The 21,756-nt window shown below is 44.5% G+C and overlaps 1 protein-coding gene across 1 annotated transcript in view; it reads left to right on the top strand.

Annotated features, from left to right (window-relative positions):
* The window catches only part of LOC126275742 (G-protein coupled receptor Mth2-like), a 178,491-nt gene that overhangs the window by 117,177 nt on the left and 39,558 nt on the right, over positions 1-21,756 (top strand). The window contains exons 4-5 of the mRNA XM_049977227.1: positions 16,755-16,833; positions 20,968-21,158. Of these exons, the coding sequence (XP_049833184.1) occupies positions 16,755-16,833; positions 20,968-21,158 (270 nt within the window). The remainder of the gene's footprint in view (positions 1-16,754; positions 16,834-20,967; positions 21,159-21,756) is intronic.

Below are 21,756 nucleotides of genomic sequence, written 5' to 3'. Positions count from 1 at the left end.
ACTCGTAAATACTGTCTAAATAAGTTCTCTAAGTTCTAGACTGGATAGTTAACTTTAAAATATTGTTGCATGTTAACAGATTCTTAGTGTGACAAAGTATACTAGTGACGTGATGTGAACAGCTTTATGGCAAAGACAAAGTTAAAAAGCAGATTATCTTTCAATAAATGGTTTTACATGTGAAATGTGGTGTAAACCTTTACTCTTCCTAGTACGAAGAGTTTCAACTTGAACGCAATTATTAAGCGGTAAACGTCGGTAAAGAATACTGGAGTTTTTCTCAAGGTTAGCGCCTATGTTATTTTTCTCTGAGCCAGCCGGCGCACGTGGCTGCCTGCGGTGCGAGTCATTGTCTGCTATCTCTTTGTTGGCGTGTGTCGTTATTGGGATTAGGAGACCTAACTTCTACAAATTCACCTTGCCGAGAGGGCCCCGCCCTGTTTGAATCGCGCCAGTTCTGATGAAATTCCGGTCTGTCGTTATGATTATATCGTCTGTCGTCATGTCGGTAGTTCCTGTAGTTTCTTTCTTGTCGGTTAAGTGGTGAAGAATTTCTCCCTGAATTATCACTGCGCGGTGGACCGTTGCGTCTTAAGTTATTCTGTCTCCCTTGATAATAATTATTTTGGTTCCCATATTGTCTGTTTCTCTGATTGTCTCTGTGATAGTCACTACTGCGGAGAGGTGATCTTTCCCTGTAATTATTACTACTCTGCCAACGGTTGTCATACGGGTGGTGTCTGTTTTGGTCACGATTTGTGCTGTGAGAATAGCCTTGTCGTGTCCAGTTATTATTTCTTTCATCGCAGAATTGCGACGGATGTGACCTGTAATTGTTGTGTTCCTGCTTTCGCGTTCCGCGATTGTCAGTGTCAATTTCCAGTTCTTGTAACAGTCCCTGAAAAGCTTCAATGTCGTCTTTGCATCGTCCTGCTAAAATAATATGTCGTAAATGTTCAGGCAATTTCATTAAGCAAATGTGGATGAGTTCTGTGGGGCTGTATGGGTTTGAAAGATATTTATTCTTATGTAACATGTCTTCAAAATATTTCACAAGACTGAAAAATTCAGATTGTTCAAAGTGTTTCATCATCATGATGCTATGTTTTACTCGGTCTTGTGTGGCTTGGGACCAATATGCTGAGAGGAAGGCATGGTAAAATTCTCCTTCACTGTGACAATCGTGAATGACCGATCGCATTCTCACAGCTGGTTCATTCTCTAAGTAGCCACACATAAATTCTAATCTGTGCTCTAGTGACCAGTTTGAAGGAAAACAATGAGAGAATTGATGGAGCCACGCTTGTGGATGAATGTCGTTGCCAGAATTCTTAAATGTTTTGAATTTACGTGTAGTAATGAACAGGCGGGTAGCATATCGGTCATTGTTACGTCGTGTCGGCGGTTCCATCTCAGAATTCGGTGTACCTTGCCAATTTCTTTCATAATTTCCGAAGTGCCCTCTGTTATTATTTTGTGGCTGTTCCGTATTTCTATGTCCCTCTTCCCGTATTGGAGCGCGAGTGTCCTCTGAAATACGTAATTGTTGTATTACCTGTGTCAGCTGATCTTGTACTTCCCGGATTTCTCTTTGGTGTTGCGTACTAATTTGATTCAGACTTTGTTTGAATTTCCTAATTTGTTCGCACTCTTCTGTGTCATTAAAGCCTACCGGTTTTGTGTCATTCAAATTATCATCTACCTTCGTAGATAAATTATTTAGCTGATCCGAAAGTTCAACTACTTTCTCTGATAATGAACTAATGTCCTCCATGTGTCTTTCTGAACCAATTTTCAGAATATCTACTGTGTCCTTTAAGTTTTCTTGAGTTTTTGCAAGTTGCGTAACCGAATCGGTAGATGCAACTGAGTCAATTTTAGCTTGCAAGGTCTCATGATTTTCATGAACAATTGTTTGCAGTTCTTTTATGGCTGCTTCGTGATTCTGTAATGCATTTACATGCCGCGAAAAAATAGGTTGGAAATACTCACAAATTTGTGTTTTTACGTCATTACAGACTTTTTGAAATTTCGATTCGATTTTATGTAATTCAGTAGTTAAATCTTCACGTGCTTGTTCAAGCGTATGTTCCACTGAGTCTAACTTTTGAAGCTTTTGCTCCATTGCGTCTAACTTTTGCCCTGTTTGTCTCTGATTTTGTTCCATTGTGTCTAACTTTTGCTGTGTTTGTCTCTGATTTTGTTCCATTGTGTCTAACTTTTGAAGCTTTTGTCCCATTTGTTGCATTAACTGTAAAAACAGTGCACTGGTGTCTGAAACATGTTCCTCAGTGCTTTTCGGCAGTGCATTTGAACCGGCAATATTCGCATTTTGAAAAGCAGAAAATGTGTCTTGATTTATTTGAGAAAACGGTGAGGACGCAAAATCTGAATCTACAGTATTTGCAAGATTGTGTCCTGTCATTTCGGAATCCTGAGGCGAGCTGTTGCCGACCGATCGATCGATAACGCTTCCCTGTTCACTAATTGTTTCACTGCCTACACCATTATTTGCAACCCGCTCCATTTCCCTACACACAATTACCAAATTACTACTTTGAACATTAGTTAATTCATTACATGGTGGCGCTAAAACACTGCTTTTGTCTTCACTGTCATTTCTCAGTTTACTTTGGAGCCTAGTATTACGTTTTTCACACGCCATTATTGTCACAATTTTTCACACGACAACACAGAAAAACACAATTTGAAGAACAAAAATAAGAGAACACATTAACATAGCACTGAAAATAATATCTAGTTAATTGCAAGCGCAGCTGCGGAATACTTCGTGCAAAACTACATGCATGCCACAAATATTTTACTGTACAACAATGAAAGACTGCAACTACAAAGGAAATTCTCTCTATGATTACGCGCTAGCAATAAACAAAAGCTACACTAATTACACAAACTACAAGGAAAAAATCAGAAGATTCCAGTGAGGTATCCTCGGCTAAGGGTCGACATATGAAACGTCCCCTTATAAAAATTGTACACGACTGGTCTATGTGAAACGTCCTCTTTGAACAATTATACACGAATGTGCTTAAACTGACACACAATATCTTTAGCGCAACGCAATCTGACTTCCAAAAATCCCTACGAAAGAATGGCCCTGACTATCATTAACCTATACGTTTCACAAATCACTTACCTCACAAAAATCTTCGTTGCTCAAGCTACTGCAATACAGTTAGCGCCACTACTGCCAGCTAAATAAAAGATTCAAACTACTGAAGGCACTAACTACTGATAGGCATAGTTAGCAAATGAAAGATTTTAATAGAGAACAAACAATGTATTTACCTCACTAGTCATAATATATATAGCAGTTCATGACACCAATTCTTACAAATTTCAAAACTCTGCCATCTCTCTCCCCAAGTCCACCACTGCTGGCGGCTCACGTCCAACTGCGCAACGCTACGTGCTGTTAGTATCCAGCTGCCGCTGCCCAACACTACAATGGCGAGTATTACAACAATGCCAACCAGCCACAGACTGCACACGGCACAGCCAGTGATTTTCATACAGAGCGCTACGTGGCGGCGGCGTTACCAATAAAAAAACCTAAACAGCCTACTTACATCCGACCTGATAGGGATCCCAACGCTCGAGCAGTGCTCAAGAATAGGTCGTATTAGTGTTTTATAAACGGTCTCCTTTACAGATGAACCACATCTTTCCAAAATTCTACCAATGAACCGAAGACGACTATCCGCCTTCCCCACAACTGCCATTACATGCTTGTCCCACTTCATATCGCTCTGCAATGTTACGCCCAAATATTTAATCGACGTGACGGTGTCAAGCGCTGCACTGCTAATGGAGAATTCAAACATTACGGGATTCTTTCTCCTATTCATGTGCATTAATTTACATTTATCTATATTTAGAGTTAGCTGCCATTCTTTACACCAATCACAACTCCAGTCCAAATCATCTTGTATCCTCCTACAGTCACTCAACGACACCTTCCCCTACACCACAGCATCATCAGCAAACAGCCGCACATTGCCATCGACCCTATCCAAAAGATCATTTATGTAGATAGAAAACAACAGCGGACCTACCACACTTCCCTGCGGCACTCCAGATGATACCCTCACCTCCGATGAACACTCACCATCGAGGACAACGTACTGGGTTCTATTACTTAAGAAGTCTTCGAGCCACTCACATATTTGGGAACCAATCCCATATGCTCGTACCATAGTTAGGAGTCTGCAGTGGGGCACCGAGTCAAACGCTTTCTGGAAGTCAAGGAATATGGCATCCGTCTGATACCCTTCATCCATGGTTCGCAAGATATCACGTGAAAAAATAGCGAGTTGCGTTTCGCAGGAGCGATGCTTTCTAAAGCCGTGCTGATGCATGGACAGCAACTTCTCTGTCTCAAGGAAATTCATTATATTCGAACTGAGAATATGTTCGAGAATCCTGCAACAAACCGATGTTAAGGATATCGGTCTGTAATTTTGAGGATCCATTCTTCTGCCCTCCTTATATACAGGCGTCAACTGCGCTTTTTTCCAGTCGCTCAGGACTTTACGTTGGGCAAGAGATTCGCGATAAATGCAAGCAAGCTAAGTAAGGAGCCGATGCAGTAGAGTACTCTCTGTGAAACCGAATTGGAATCCCATCAGAACCTGGCGATTTATTTATTTTCAACCCATTCAGCTGCTTCACAACCCCAGGAATGTCTATCACTATGTCCTCCATACGGGAATCTGTACGAGACTCAAACGGCGGTATGTTTGTACGATCCTCCTGCGTTAAAGATTTCTCAAATGCTAAATTTAAAATTTCATCTTTCGTTTTGCTGTCTTCCGTTGCCAGGCCAGACTGATTAGTGAGTGACTGGATGAAAGCCTTCGACCCGCTTACCGATTTTACGTAACACCAGAATTTCCTTGGGTTTTCAACAAGATCTTTTGCTAAGGTATGACGGTGGTAGTGGTTGTATGCTTCGCGCATCGCTCTTTCTACAGCAGCACGAATCTCTACCAACTTTTGCCTGTCCTCGTTCACCCGATCTTTCTTGTACCGCGAGTGCAACTGTCTTTGCTTCCGGAGCATTTTCCGAATTGCGCTGTTAAACCACGGTGGTTCATTTCCGTCCGTAACCCACTATTTCGGCACATACTTCTCCAATGCGTGATCTACAATGTGTTTAAAATTTGCCCATAAATCTTCCGCGTCCATCGTACCGTAAGTAAATGAAGTCGACTCATTTACTAAGCGGGATGCTAACAACTGCTTATCTGCTCTTTCTAGTAAGAAAACTCTCCTAGCCTTCTTAACCGACTTTTTAACTTTCGTAACCATAGTCGTAATGATAACATCATGATCACTAATCCCTGTCTCAACACTAACACCCTCGATGAGGTCTGGTCTGTTCGTGGCTACCAGATCTAAAATATTTCGATTACGCGTTGGCTGTCTATTTAGCTGCTCAAGACAGTTTTCGGATAATGTGTTCAAAAGTGGTTCACACAACGGCTTGTCTGTACCACCTGTAATGAATCCATAGACATCCCAGTCTATACTAGGTAGCTTGAAGTCGCCTCCGACTAATATGATTGGAAGCAGATGATCAGACAGGATGCGTACATAGTGTTACTTGTCAGTGTTATATCTAGCCGTATCAGGGGTCCCATATCACTCCAACTGTACACGCCCCACACCATTCAAGAGCCTCCACCAGCTTGAAAGTCCCCTGTGACATGGAGGGTCCATGGATTCATGTGGCAGTTTCCATACCCGTACACGTCCATCCACTCAATACACCTTGAAACGAGACTCGTCCGACCACACAACATGTTTACAGTCGTCAACAGTCCAAAGTCGGTGTTGACGGGTCCAGGCGAGGCGTGAAGCTTTGTGTCGTGCAGTCGCCAACGGTATACGAGCGGGCTTCGGCTCTGAAAGTACATATCGAAGAGGTTTCGTTGAAAGGTTCTGACAATTGTTGATGGCCCAGGATTGAAATCTGCAGCAATTTGAGGAAAGGTTTCACTTCTGTCACGTTGAACGATTCTCTTCAGTCGTCGTTGGTCACGTTCTTGCAGGATCTTTTTCCGGCGGCAGCGATGTCGGAGATTTGATGTTTTACCGGATTCCTATAATCAGGGTACAATCGTGAAATGGTCGTACTGGAAAATCCCCACTTCATCGCTACGTCGGAGACGCTGTGTCCCATCACTCGTGCGCCGACTACAACACCATGTTCAAACCCCCATAAATCTTGATAATCTGCCATTGTAGCAGCAGTAACCGATCTAACAACTGTGCCAAGCACTTGTCTTACATAGGTGTTGCCGACCGCAGCTCCGTATTCTGCCTGTTTACATATACTTGTATTTGAATACGCATGCTTATATCAGTTTCTCTGGCGCTTCAGTGTATGTTCTCCTGCCATGCACAACAAAGTTGACATTCTTTATGGACTGGTCTCGTGGATAGTTTCGTTTTGTCTTCCATTTCTCATCTCTCTTCGACTATTCAGTCTGTTGTTGTTGTTGTTGTGGTCTTCAGTCCTGAGACTGGTTTGATGCAGCTCTCCATGCTACTCTATCCTGTGCAAGCTTCTTCATCTCCCAGTACCTACTGCAACCTACATCCTTCTGAATCTGCTTAGTGTACTCATCTCTCGGTCTCCCTCTACGATTTTTACCCTCCACACTGCCCTCCAATGCTAAATTTGTGATCCCTTGATGCCTCAAAACATGTCCTACCAACCGATCCCTTCTTCTAGTCAAGTTGTGCCACAAACTTCTCTTCTCCCCAATCCTATTCAATACCTCCTCATTAGTTACGTGATCTATCCACCTTATCTTCAGTATTCTTCTGTAGCACCACATTTCGAAAGCTTCTATTCTCTTCTTGTCCAAACTAGTTATCGTCCATGTTTCACTTCCATACATGGCTACACTCCAAACAAATATTTTCAGAAATGACTTCCTGACACTTAAATCTATATTCGATGTTAACAAATTTCTCTTCTTCAGAAACGCTTTCCTTGCCATTGCCAGTCTACATTTTATATCCTCTCTACTTCGACCATCATCAGTTATTTTGCTCCCCAAATAGCAAAACTCCTTTACTACTTTAAGTGTCTCATTTCCTAATCTAATTCCCTCAGCATCACCCGATTTAATTGGACTACATTCAATTATCCTCGTTTTGCTTTTGTTAATGTTCATCTTATATCCTCCTTTCAAGACACTGTCCATTCCGTTCAACTGCTCTTCCAAGTCCTTTGCCGTCTCTGACAGAATTACAATGTCATCGGCGAACCTCAAAGTTTTTACTTCGTCTCCATGAATTTTAATACCTACTCCAAATTTTTCTTTTGTTTCCCTTACTGCTTGCTCAATATACAGATTGAATAACATCGGGGAGAGGCTACAACCCTGTCTCACTCCTTTCCCAACCACTGCTTCCCTTTCATTCCCCTCGACTCTTATGACTGCCATCTGGTTTCTGTACAAATTGTAAATAGCCTTTCGCTCCCTGTATTTTACCCCTGCCACCTTTAGAATTTGAAAAAGAGTATTCCAGTCAACGTTGTCAAAAGCTTTCTCTAAGTCTACAAATGCTAGAAACGTAGGTTTGCCTTTTCTTATTCTTTCTTCTAAGATAAGTCGTAAGGTCAGTATTGCCTCACGTGTTCCAACATTTCGACGGAATCCAAACTGATCCTCCCCGAGGTCCGCATCTATCAGTTTTTCCATTCGTCTGTAAAGAATTCGCGTTAGTATTTTGCAGCTGTGACTTATTAAACTGATAGTTCGGTAATTTTCACATCTGTCAGCACCTGCTTTCTTTGGGATTGGAATTATTATATTCTTCTTGAAGTCTGAGGGTATTTGGCCTGTCTCATACATCTTGCTCACCAGCTGGTAGAGTTTTGTCATGACTGGCTCTCCCAAGGCCGTCAGTAGTTCTAATGGAATGTTGTCTACTCCGGGGGCCTTGTTCCGACTCAGGTCTTTCAGTGCTCTGTCAAACTCTTCACGCAATATCGTATCACCCATTTCGTCTTCATCTACATCCTCTTCCATTTCCATAATATTGTCCTCAAGTACATCACCCTTGTATAAACCTTCTATATACTCCTTCCACCTTTCTGCCTTCCCTTCTTTGCTTAGAACTGGGTTGCCATCTGAGCTCTTGATATTCATACACGTGGTTCTCTTCTCTCCAAAGGTCTCTTTAATTTTCCTGTAGGCAGTATCTATCTTACCCCTAGTGAGATAAGCCTCTACATCCTTACATTTATCCTCTAGCCATCCCTGTTTAGCCATTTTGCACTTCCTCTCGATCTCATTTTTGAGACGTTTGTATTCCTTTTTGCCTGCTTCATTTACTGCATTTTTATATTTTCTCCTTTCATCAATTAAATTCAATATTTCTTCTGTTACCCAAGGATTTCTAGCAGCCCTCGTCTTTTTACCTACTTTATCCTCTGCTGCCTTCACTACTTCACCCCTCAGAGCTACCCATTCTTCTTCTACTGTATTTCTTTCCCCTATTCCTGTCAATTGTTCCCTTATGCTCTCCCTGAAACTCTGTACAACCTCTGGTTCTTTCAGTTTATCCAGGTCCCATCTCCTTAATTTCCCACATTTTTGCAGTTTCTTCAGTTTTAATCTACAGGTCATAACCAATAGATTATGGTCAGAGTCCACATCTGCCCCTGGAAATGTCTTACAATTTAAAACCTGGTTTCTAAATCTCTGTCTTACCATTATATAATCTATCTGATACCTTTTAGTATCTCCAGGGTTCTTCCACGTATACAACCTTCTTTCATGATTCTTAAACCAAGTGTTACCTATGACTAAGTTGTGCTCTGTACAAAATTCTACTAGGCGGCTTCCTCTTTCATTTCTTAGCCCCAATCCATATTCACCTACTATGTTTCCTTCTCTCCCTTTTCCTACACTCGAATTCCAGTCACCCATTACTATTAAATTTTCGTCTCCCTTCACTATCTGAATAATTTCTTTTATTTCATCGTACATTTCTTCAATTTCTTCGTCATCTGCAGAGCTAGTTGGCATATAAACTTGTACTACTGTAGTAGGTGTGGGCTTCGTATCTATCTTGGCCACAATAATGCGTTCACTATGCTGTTTGTAGTAGCTTACCCGCATTCCTATTTTCCTATTCATTATTAAACCTACTCCTGCATTACCCCTATTTGATTTTGTGTTTATAACCCTGTAATCACCTGACCAGAAGTCTTGTTCCTCCTGCCACCGAACTTCACTAATTCCCACTATATCTAACTTTAACCTATCCATTTCCCTTTTTAAATTTTCTAACCTACCTGCCCGATTAAGGGATCTGACATTCCACGCTCCGATCCGTAGAACGCCAGTTTTCTTTCTCCTGATAACGACATTCTCCTGAGTAGTCCCCGCCCGGAGATCCGAATGGGGGACTATTTTACCTCCGGAATATTTTACCCAAGAGGATGCCATCATCATTTAATCATACAGTAAAGCTGCATGTCCTCGGGAAAAATTACGGCTGTAGTTTCCCCTTGCTTTCAGCCGTTCGCAGTACCAGCACAGCAACGCCGTTTTGGTTAATGTTGCAAGGCCAGATCAGTCAATCATCCAGACTGTTGCCCCTGCAACTACTGAAAAGGCTGCTGCCCCTCTTCAGGAACCACACGTTTGTCTGGCCTCTCAACAGATACCCCTCCGTTGTGGTTGCACCTACGGTACGGCCATCTGTATCGCTGAGGCACGCAAGCCTCCCCACCAACGGCAAGGTCCATGGTTCATGGGGGGGCTATTTGCAAACACAAAGTTCAATAATTTCATAGTATCTTTCAGATATGTTTCCACTTTTTTTAATAGTCTCGCCGGCAAAGGTCACTAAATTGTGGTACTGCGGTAACAGGCGAGGCGAAACTAGTTGGCTAAAAATCTGACGTTATTCATCCCGAAAATTCGGACAGAGATCGAGGTGGAAGTGCTGTGATACAGTTCCAGATCACCAGACAGCGCGCTATTCTTGAGGACCAACTGTCTATAGCTTAAGGAATATCACACTATGAATGGAATAAATGCACGACACTGGCGTAGTTTTCTACAATATGTAGAATATAGTAGAATACCACACCAGTTTCGCGTAGTTTTTCGTTCACAATGCATAAATCATTGTACGAAGAACCAACTGAACTGTCAATTAATGCGAATATCACAATATTTGTGGTGTTTATCCATCGTGTGGAGGTAATATCTACGCTGTTTGACAAGAGTACGCTAATTCCGGGCACAGGTTTCTACCCTCACCCGTAATTTCACAAACACAACAGCATGTTACAAAACCACGCGACAATGTCACTCAGACAACATCGATGCCTGTTTGATATTTCCTTTGTCGGTCTAAGGAGTGTACTTGCAAAGAGAAGTCGTTAAACGTTTGCGGCGTTATTACCTAATCTCATTTTCCTTACTGGACCATTATATGGAATTTGTCGATTCCATTCTCAATAATATTATTCATTAGAAATTTAGAATCTCAGAAAATACTTCATATTACACAACTTTTTCTCAGGTTTCTACTTTCTGAAAATAGTATGTGGAGAATCTTGTTCGGTAATTTTCAGTCTGGAACCGCGTGACTGCTACGATCGCAGGTTCGAATCCTGCCTCGGGCATGGATGTGTGTGATGTCCTTAGGTTAGTTATATTTAAGTGGTTATAGGTGACTGGTGACCTCAGATGTTAAGTCCCATAGTACTCAGAGCCATTTGAACCATTTGGTAATTTTCACTGAAGACCGTTAAAGTTGGAATACCATGGAGAATAGCAAATAACGAAGTGTTACTTATTGTCTGTATACAACATAGTTAAATTTGTAAGTCATTTGGGGGTATATGGGAAGGGAAATTTTGTACACAGGACTTGATGTGGTTCCTTCTGCATAAATTTAAGTTTCCAGACCATGAGTATCATACAGTACCAAACAAAGGGACTCACTCCAAAGGCGACAAGAAAGAGAAGTGCAACTATGCTCTTTTGTAACTGAAGCTGTTTTAAATTCAGCTGATGAAAATGAGCTTCAGTCGAAAGTCATAATTGGGTAACAGGGCACTTTGAGACGAATGACCGTGCAGGTGGTTAATGTTCTTACAAAATAAATTTTGTAAAAACTTAATCGTACTTGAAGTGAGACTCAAGCTGGACATCCTGGTAATAAAACTAACGATAGAGCGCATACGGTACTCGATCGTTGTGTAACCGAACAAGTTGCCTCCAAATTAATTTAAACGGCCAGAAATTAACTGCATTATATAACTAAAAAAGGAAAACTGAGAGGTTTGGCGTTTCACGAAATGTTAAGTTGGAAATGTGATGGTACTACTATTATTGTTATTCGCAAAAATGTAAACAGAGCACACTTACATCCGTATCGTACAGATGCCAGAATAAGAGGAGAAGAGAATCTGGTGTCGCATCTTTCTCAGACAGACCAATTATATTTATCGGTTTCAAAGATCAGCACATAGTGTAGCCACATAGTGACCACCACCTACGTTCGACGTCAACGTGCAATAACCACTCACAGACGGCAGGTAGCAGCAGTAGCAGTGGAGTGTATATAAAGCGCTTCGGGTGGGCGCGGAAAGTAGTGCACTTGTTATAACGCGGAAACGGAGCGATTTATCTGACGTCCAAAACTGTCTCATCGTTGGCTTTCGGATCAAGAGTGGAAGCATTTCCGAAGCGGCTAAGTTTGTCAACTATTTGCTTGCCGCCGCGGTTCAAGTACACCGTGCACTGCAAAATAGCGCTATCCAGAACCGGCGTCGATGCAACTGGTGCACCATGGGCCATAGATGAAAGGGTTCAGAGACGGTTTCGGGGATGTGCACGGATGAGTAGGGCTTCAGCTGTCGAGCATCTGACCGCTCAGACGAACTAAGAGCCTACCAACAGTGTCTTTTTAACGGTCGTTCAGCGAACGTGGCTGGGAATGTGCCTTCGCAGAAGGCGCCTGATTCGTGCACCCACGCTGACTGCTGTTTATCGCCAACGAAGGCTAGAATTTGCACGCCAGTACCGCAGCTTGACATCCACAGAGTGCCAACAGGTGTCCTCTTCAGATAAATCACGTTTTATGCTCCATCGGACAAGCAGCCGTTGGCGTATATGGCCTGAAACGTCTGAAAGCAAAACCCTGCAATCAGGAGGGAGCGTTATGATCTGGAAAATGTTTTCGTGTTATTCCCTGGGTGATTTTGTCATTCTGGAGGGCACAACGGATCAACACAGGTCTGCATCTGTCCTTGGAAGCCATGTCCATCCTTACATCCAGTTTGTTTATCATCGGCACGATGATATCTACCAGCAGGACAGTGAAACGTGTCACACAGCTCAGACAGCACGCGTGTGATGCGCAGAGCACCAGAATGAGTTTACTGTACTCGTCTGGTCACCAAAATCTACGGATTTAACCAAATCGATAATCTGTGGGACCACCTCAATCCATCGGCCCTCAACTGCGAAACCTAGCACGGCTGGCCACGGTGCTGCAGTTGGCATGTTTCCACATCCCTGTCAGTAGCTTCCAGAATCTCACTGACTCTTTCTGCGCGCCTCGCGCTGCGAAAAGTGGTTATTCAGACTTTTGACAAATGGTCACAAGCGTGACTGGACAATATATGAGTAAACTACAGGTATTAATTTTTCCAAGAGATTGCTTTTTCATATGTACGACGACTAGAAATGCAGGAGGCAATCAAAAAGTTTCCCTTGGAAGGCCGTACAGTCCAAAATCGGTAGGACCATCAGGCAAAATCGCTGTGTGCACTGAAGCGGTCAGCCCACCGAAGCACCAAGTTTAAGATAACCCGTTTGGTAAAACACTGTATCCTGCTGCGTGAAGAAGTCCGTAACTGCCTGCTGCACATCCTCATACGAGGGCAATCGTCGACCCTTCATGGCTTCTTTTAAGGGACTCTTTTAAGGGACAGAAGGCGTGATGATCGTATGGAGAGAAATCAGGACTACAGGGAGCGCCTTCCATTGCGATGCGAGATTTCTGATATGCGGAGGTGCATTATCATGAACGTGCCGCGCCTCTCCACAACAGTGGTTTTCGACAGACGTGCTGCCCCTATACACCTTCACTCTGTGATGGTTGTCTACTGATGTTGGTCTTTCAGCATCCAAGAAAAGCGTAAGTGTATGTAGGTCCTGATTGGACGCAACGTGTCTACAGTTCGTTTCCTCGTTTACTGCACGCACGCTCGTCGGAAAAAGACGAATACCCTACTAATGCCTTGACGACATGTTGGTGCTTATACACCCGCATCTGAGTCAAGCTACGCTGCATATAACCTGTAGTGTCGTTCCCAGATGGGAACTATTTGATTGCCCGTTACGCTATTGTACTGTTCATTCAATGTAGTTTCCATAATCTCGTGAACGCGGCAACTGAAATAATGTTAGGAATTGTTACATGGCAGTCCACAGCAGAAATACCGCTTGAAATTCTTTTCATGTCCCTTCGGGACTATTGAATCAGGCGTCTTTATCAAAGATAAAAGTTGCCACCAACGGCAGCAGCAGCGACGAGCCTGGCCGTAGGGGTCGAGCTGAGCTTGGAAGAAGTCATTCCATTCTGCTTCATCTATCAGAGCACGTCAGTCGTAATAGCTGGCGAGTGGTTTCGTGTCACTCTCTCGGTAATGTACAACCAAATGTTTTCTTTGGGTGGGACATCTAGAGAAAGTGGTTTCAGTGGTGATGGTACACCACATTCTGTATCAAAATCGGTCAGGAGTGACGGACAACACGTGATTTTACATTATGCTGTAGAAACATAACGTTAGGGAGACCTCAAATATCACAGCTACCTGCCTTAACACAACAGAAATGTGATGCCCGATTTCTAGAGTACATGATATGTGAACCAGCGGTGAACGCATTGTGTACCCAACGGCATTCCATGCCGTCAGGCCAGGTGTTGCATCAGTATGACGATGACGTATGCAATCTGACAGCGTTCACACTCGGATGCGTCAGTCGTGATGCTGTAGGCGCAACCGTGAAAATACGACCAGTTATGTCGCTGGACGCAACACCGACTCTTGCCGCGTCAAGGGAAGACGCCGGCTCGAGGGAGGACTCGAGCCTCGGTCGGAGGGGGGGGGGGTCTGGATGCGAACCGTGAACGGGCGCCCATAGACCGCGCGGCTGACCCTCGCGGTAACAAACTATAACAACTTTTTGTCCAACAGCGAAATATAAATAATAGTTCGTCAAGCAAATACGGTTTAGGTACCAGAGGGACATGATCAGCACGATTGCCTGTCCTACACTTAGTATGTTGCGAACGTATAAATAGCAGCGCATCTTTTTTTACTTATCACCCTGTATTTTTATCATGCAGTACACTACCCCTCCTAAGCCTTTTAGGAACATTACAGAAAACATTATTCCCGACGTTCGAATGGGGATTTGAATACGCATCTTCTTGAATGCGAATTCAGTGTCTTACCACAGCCCTACACCTTTCGATATTCTATGAAAGACAAAAAGATGCACCACGAAAGAATTATTCGAATGGGATGTGCATCTACAGACAAACAAATGCTTTCAGTTTCAGAAAAATTGGATGATTTATCAAGGGAAAGATCTTCACAAACTGAGCGTGTCAATAACACGTTGGTCCACCTCTGCCCTTACGCAGACAGTTATTCGGTTTGGCATTGATTCATAAAGTTTTACATGTACGAAGACAAGCAGTAGAAATATGGCCGCGTGCGGGATGGCAGTATCCGTGGACGGCTTGCCATGAAGGGCAACAAAACGGGTCGTAGAATATCATCGATGTACCGGTGTTATGTAAGGGCGCTGCGGATGACAACCGGAGGGGTTTTGTTATGAAAGGAAATGGCACCCCACACCACCACCACTGGTTGTCAGGCCGTGTGACGCATTGCTGTCTGGGGTGTCTCCAGATACGTCTTCGGCCTGGAATTTCATTGAGTAGAGTAGAAGTTATGAGTTCCGCTTCGAACCAAGCATCGATGACCAGCGAACACGTGTCTGGAGAAGCCGCGGGCAGCGCTGGGATACCAGCCTGGCCTCGCGCACACAGCAGGAGTTTCTATTGTTTCTGCTTGCCAAATCCTACCTTGGCCAGCAAGATCGCCGTATCTCATCCCAACTAAGAACGTTTGGAGCATTACGGACAGGGCCCTCGAACCAGCTCGGGATTTTGACGATTTAATGCCCCAATTGGACAGAATTTGGTTCGATATCCCTCAGGAGGATATCTAGTAACTCTCAATCCATGCTAAGCCGAATAACTGCTTTACAAGGCGGACTAGCGCATTATCACTTTCTTAATTTGTGAAGCTCTTCCATTGAGTAGATCATTCAGTTTTTTCTGAAACCGTAATTATTTATTTGGCTGGCTCAAATGGCTCTGAGCACTATGCGACTTAACTTCTGAGGTCATCAGTCGCCTAGAACTTAGAACTAATGAAACCTTACTAACCTAAGGACATCAAACACATCCATGCCCGAGGCAGGGTTCGAACCTCCGACCGTAGCAGTCCCTCGGCTCCAGACCGTAGCGCCCAGAACAACACGGCCACTACGGCCGGCAATTATTTATTTGTCTGTAGATTTACAACACAACTACCGATTTCCGTCCCATTCGGATAATTCCTCAGTAGTGCGTCGGTTTTTTAGTGCACGTCTCATCTCTAAGGTAATCCTTTGATTAGCAGACCCCCTTCTCGGTACTTTCGATGACAATAAGACACTTCGTGTTGTATCAGTGCACCTGTACACCTCCTTAACTATTTAAACCGGAGGCTTTACTGTAGGTTTGAGTCAATGTGTCTTTCCGTTCTTGTATTTCCGTAGAGATTAGCAACTAAATTCATCTGCGTGTAATTTGGATCCTTTTTCTCAGTTACCTCCCTGACCTCAGGGTAGTGCTTAAAATCCCTGTCCGACCATCCAGATTTAGGTATTCCGTGGTTTTCCTAAATCGGTAGACGCTTACTCCGGAACGAAAAAACACGACCATCCTTTCCCAAACAGGGATACCTTCTCTAATGACAACAGATCCTTGGAAAGTTAGTCTTCCTACCTTTTCCAATCCTTCTTAATTTCTTTAGACAAACAGAGAGAGAGAGGAGAGAGAGAGAGAGAGAGAGAGACAGAGAGAGAGAGAGAGAGATAATGAATTACTACATTTCATTATTTAATTTGATCAGACTTCTTTCACATTCTGTAATAATAAAAAAAATAGTACAGTCAACGGACAACAGTAGATTCCAACCCGATGTGTTCATCGCAACTATGAAATAGGCCACAGTAGTAGTCCTTAAAACAAATAAATGTAAGATGCGCTTAGCCTGTATTAAAAATCATTTATTCCTGAAAAAGCTTCAATCAATTTACTTATAACTGAAGCGAATTGATCTGCGATTTATTCCTCATTAAATAATTTTGTGAAGTGTTCATTCTACTAGCGTATTTGATATACTTACTACGAGCCCCAACAGGTGTGACTTATTCTTCTCTGTATCTTTGACGTATCCGATATTTTTTTCGGCAGAATAATAACCAGTTTCGATTTTTAATGTAATTGTTTTACTCCGGCGCTGTATGCGCTTGGAAAGCATAAGTAATGGGTGACTGTAAGCAGCCTTCGTGATGTCGCGGCGAGTGACTGATTGGTCCGCCTCTGCCTTTTTCCAGCGTTCCTCATCCAGTTCTCGTTCCTCGCGGCCTTCTGCTGGCTCACCATCCTCGCTCTGGACACCACGTGGAAGGTGCTGTGAGTATTCCAGCTTTGTTAACTAGCTGCATGTAACATCATCACTGCTTCCAGCAGACCACATCAATATTGTTTGTTTCTATGGTGGCGGACTGGCACACCGAACTCGTATTCGTAAGGAGTGGGGTTCGGAATTCCATCTATAGCAGCTTTGGTTTCCCGTCATTGTTTCCTGCAAAATTCCGGGTGCTCTCGTGAATAAGGCGACAGCCATTTCTCTCCTCAGTACCTGTCGAACTCAGCTATCGATGCATTTTGAGACGTTGCGCTTCTGCCTGGCACTGTTAAAGAAAGTTAAAAGTTTCTCAAAGGTGCAGCGCAATTTAACAATTTGCAAATGGTGCAACTTAGTACAATAGAACAGCCGCGACATGGAGGCAATCCGTGATGATGGAAAAGTTTAGTAATATGCACACAAAGCTCCCTTGGTTTCATACAACAGTTTACCTTACAGTAGTCCACCTCCTGTTTTTTTACAAGTAGATCTGTATGATATTAGGCCATTGATTTGGCTGGCAGACGCCACTGTTCGTAAACGGAAACCTATAAGACCCGCATATTTGGGATTGCAAAATATTGCATACAGCCGAGAAATGACCGCATAAAATACCTGAAACTGTTTCGAGTACTTAATTGATTAATAAATGACGGAAGGGTGCCAATTGTGTCCGATGGTCCGTGTCCGAACAAACCACCGCCAACCTCGCTTGCTTTTTCCCAGAACATATGTAAATTACAACGTAAATTGCATCAGTGGCGCCGGCCAGTGTGGCCGAGCAGTTCTAGGCGCTTCAGTCTGGAACTGCGTGACCGCTACGGTCGCAAGTTCGAATCCTGCCTCTGGCATGGATGTGTGTGATGTAGTTAGGTTAGTTAGGTTTAAGTAGTTCTAAGTTCTAGGGGACTGATGACATCAGATGTTAAGTCCCATAGTGCTCAGAGCCATTTGACCCATTTTTTGCATCAGTGGTAAGGAGAAACAGTAATGACTTAATGACGGGATCTACACAGATATATAGGTATTAATAACATTTATATCCAGCAAACAAAAGCTGCTTACACACCTTAGTTCTGCACAGCTCAACAGGCTCATAATGAGAGGGTAATGATTTCATAGGTAGCAGATAAAAGAGCAGCGCTCCTTCATTTACTCTATTGCTTCGCATTCTTCACCTTTATAGCTTCTGGTCATTCCCCTATGTTAAATGCAATCTTTGAAGATACAGAAAATACATTTTCACACTCTGGTTTCAACAAATGAGCCATTCTTTCCTTATGACACGTAATTACCTTATAAATTATAGAGTAAAAATTGTAGCAAAGAAAAAGAAATGATGTGAAACGCTTTAGTCTCTAATAATTTCCATGATCGATCGTAGCCACCTTCTCTTCTCGAAATAGCCATCAAATGAGACTCCAAATAGCTTTCCATTGATGATGTTTCACCCTCTGAGAGAAAGGGGGTTCATTTTATTCGACGATAAATGATACCATTAACATATACAGTAAAATTATGCGAATTCCGGCAGTGTTTACCACAGCCATGTTCAGTATTGGCAAGCAGGTGTCCCATACGACTTCGATGTGTAGTAATCTCCCCCCGCCCCCATCCGTCAAGTATCTCCAAGCTCCGTGGTTACACATTTTATAATACGCCATGTGAAAACAATAGCAGTAATCTTATCATTCGTCTAAAGCCGTTTGCAGTTGGAATGCGAGAACAAGTTATCTCACGATTGCAGGTTCAACGGTCGGTGTTCATTAATTTAATGCAAAAATGTCACTGAGATTTGGTGCAATGTAAGAGCATATATTAAGTAATAGATATTTGCTTCTCATCCTGATGGTCCGATAGAAGAGTGTGAACGTGCCAAATGCTGGGCGAGCGCTACTTAACACTGCATTATTCTAGTAGTTTAAGTAGTCTGAACGACAATAGTGGTGTCGGAGCTGTTACCACCAGACAGTAACGGAAGTTCCACTGACGAAAAGAAAACCCCAACATCAAAAAATAATTAATTATAGTAATGAAAATTCGGCAATGCATTAGCCTAGGTAACATATTTACGTCATTAACATTTCAAGATCACAGGTTGGTTCAAATGGCTCTGAGCACCATGGGACTTAACATCTGAGGTCATCAGTCCCCTAGAACTTAGAACTACTTAAACCTAACTAACCTAAGGACATCACACACATCCATGCCGAGGCAGGTCGCTTGCATTTGTAAGTCCACATGGTAATGACCTTGTTACCTCTGCCCACATATTCTCTATCTGGCTGATGTTCGGTGATCGTGGAACAAACGGCAACAGCTTTTTCCTCTCTTGGCCTTGAAATCAATCTTGCACTGCTCTGCTATCATGGATGGGGCTCTGCTCCAGTAAATAAACTGTTATCTCGTGACTTCATATATTTATATTTAAATAACGTATTTGTAATAAGCACATTGTATTAGTACACTCCTGGAAATGGAAAAAAGAACACATTGACACCGGTGTGTCAGACCCACCATACTTGCTCCGGACACTGCGAGAGGGCTGTACAAGCAATGATCACACGCACGGCACAGCGGACACACCAGCAACCGCGCTGTTGGCCGTCGAATGGCGCTAGCTGCGCAGCATTTGTGCACCGCCGCCGTCAGTGTCAGCCACATTGCCGTGGCATACGGAGCTCCATCGCAGTCTTTAACACTGGTAGCATGGCGCGACAGCGTGGACGTGAACCGTATGTGCAGTTGACGGACTTTGAGCGAGGGCATATAGTGGGCATGCGGGAGGCCGGGTGGACGTACCGCCGAATTGCTCAACACGTGGGGCGTGAGGTCTCCACAGTACATAGATGTGGTCGCCAGTGGTCGGCAGAAGGTACACGTGCCCGTCGACCTGGGACCGGACCGCAGCGACGCACGGATGCACGCCAAGACCGTAGGATCCTACGCAGTGCCGTAAGGGACCGCACCGCCACTTCGCAGCAAATTAGGGACACTGTTGCTCCTGGGGTATCGGCGAGGACCATTCGCAACCGTCTCCATGAAGCTGGGCTACGGTCCCGCACACCGTTAGGCCGTCTTCCGCTCGCGCCCCAACATCGTGCAGCCCGCCTCCAGGGGTGTCGCGACAGGCGTGAATGGAGGGACGAATGGAGACGTGTCGTCTTCAGTGATGAGAGTCGATTCTGCCTTGGTGCCAATGATGGTCGTATGCGTGTTTGGCGCCGTGCAGGTGAGCGCCATAATCAGGACTGCATACGACCAAGGCACACAGGGCCAACACCCGGCATCATGGTGTGGGGAGCGATCTTCTACACTGGCCGTACACCTCTGGTGATCGTCGAGGGGACACTGAATAGTGCACGGTACATCCAAACCGTCATCGAACCCATCGTTCTACCATTCCTAGACCGGCAAGGGAACTTGCTGTTCCAACAGGACAATGCACGTCCGCATGTATCCCGTGTCACCCAACGTGCTCTAGAAGGTGTAAGTCAACTACCCTGGCCAGCAAGATCTCCGGATCTGTCCCCCATTGAGCATGTTTGGGACTGGATGAAGCGTCGTCTCACGCGGTCTGCACGTCCAGCTCAAACGCTGGTCCAACTGAGGCGCCAGGTTGAAATGGCATGGCAAGCCGTTCCACAGGACTACATCCAGCATCTCTACGATCGTCTCCATGGGAGAATAGCAGCCTGCATTGCTGCGAAAGGTGGATATACACTGTACTAGTGCCGCCATTGTGCATGCTCTGTTGCCTGTGTCTGTGTGCCTGTGGTTCTGTCAGTGTGATCATGTGATGTATGTGACCCCAGGAATGTGTCAATAAAGTTTCCCCTTCCTGGGACAATGAATTCACGATGTTCTTATTTCAATTTCCAGGAGTGTATTTTCCATAGTGTTTAAGAATTCAGGTCCTGTCATAGATAAGTGGTCTAGATTCAACAGTCCGATTAAGAATGTGGTTTACCCAGTGATGAAATGTCCACTCGCCGCGCGGATTAGCCGAGCGGTCTGAGGCGCTGCAGTATTGGAGAACCCCACTGGGGACTTGTGCGTTGTTTCGCCGTCGCCCCAGCTGTGCTGTTACAGCCTGCGTGTACGCGCCTGCCAGTGATGGGTGTGTCGTGTGCTGACAGGAGCGTGACGGGGCGCCTCCCGTACCCCGAGCAGCGGCCGCGGCAGTGGCGCGCGTGGGCGGGCTACTCGGTGTTCGCGTGGCTGGCGCCCGCGCTCTGCCTCGTCGTGACGCTGCTGGCGGACATCCAGCCCAGCGTGCCGCCCTCCTTCGTCAGGCCCAGCCTCGGAACCGCCAGCTGCTGGTTCAGCAGTGAGTCCCTCCACACCTCTCACTCACTGGTCCAAGCGATTACGGTTCGTGACATGTATAGTGAAGTGATGGACGAAAATGCGTAACAAGGGTGGGATTCGAACCAGGGTCCGCCGCTCACTATGCCTGCGCTGACGACTGAGCACAGAGCCCTGGCGTGGTGCTATTCCAGTACAGTTGGAGAGTCTCTGCAGTGCTCTTAGAGTTTAGGAGAAATACCAAATGCGATGAGGCGTGAATGGGTATTTGGACTGAGGAGGGACTGGTGCTAGGGTAGTCTATGCAGCTGTGCAAAGTCACTGTGCCAGGGTGGCGTAGTGGACAGGGAATCTGCTTAGTGAGCAGCAGACCCAGGTTCAAATCCTGACTTTGGTTCAAATTTCCATTCGTCACTTCAGTCTACATACACATGGTGATTCACCTAAAACTTGCACTGCAAATATTGCGAAAGCGGAAACTGCTATTGATATGTGGTTCTCACAGAATGGATTGGTAGTCGCCGGCCGGGATGGCCGAGCGGTTCTAGGAGCAACAGTCTGGAACCACGCGGCCGCTACGGTCGCAGGTTCGAATCCTGCCTCGGGCATGGATGTGTATG

The sequence above is a fragment of the Schistocerca gregaria genome, chromosome 1, assembly GCF_023897955.1.
Source record: "Schistocerca gregaria isolate iqSchGreg1 chromosome 1, iqSchGreg1.2, whole genome shotgun sequence".
Taxonomy (NCBI): Eukaryota; Metazoa; Arthropoda; class Insecta; order Orthoptera; family Acrididae; genus Schistocerca; species Schistocerca gregaria.
The sequence above is the reverse complement of the archived record's forward strand: the minus strand, read 5'-3'. Positions and strand labels throughout refer to the sequence as shown.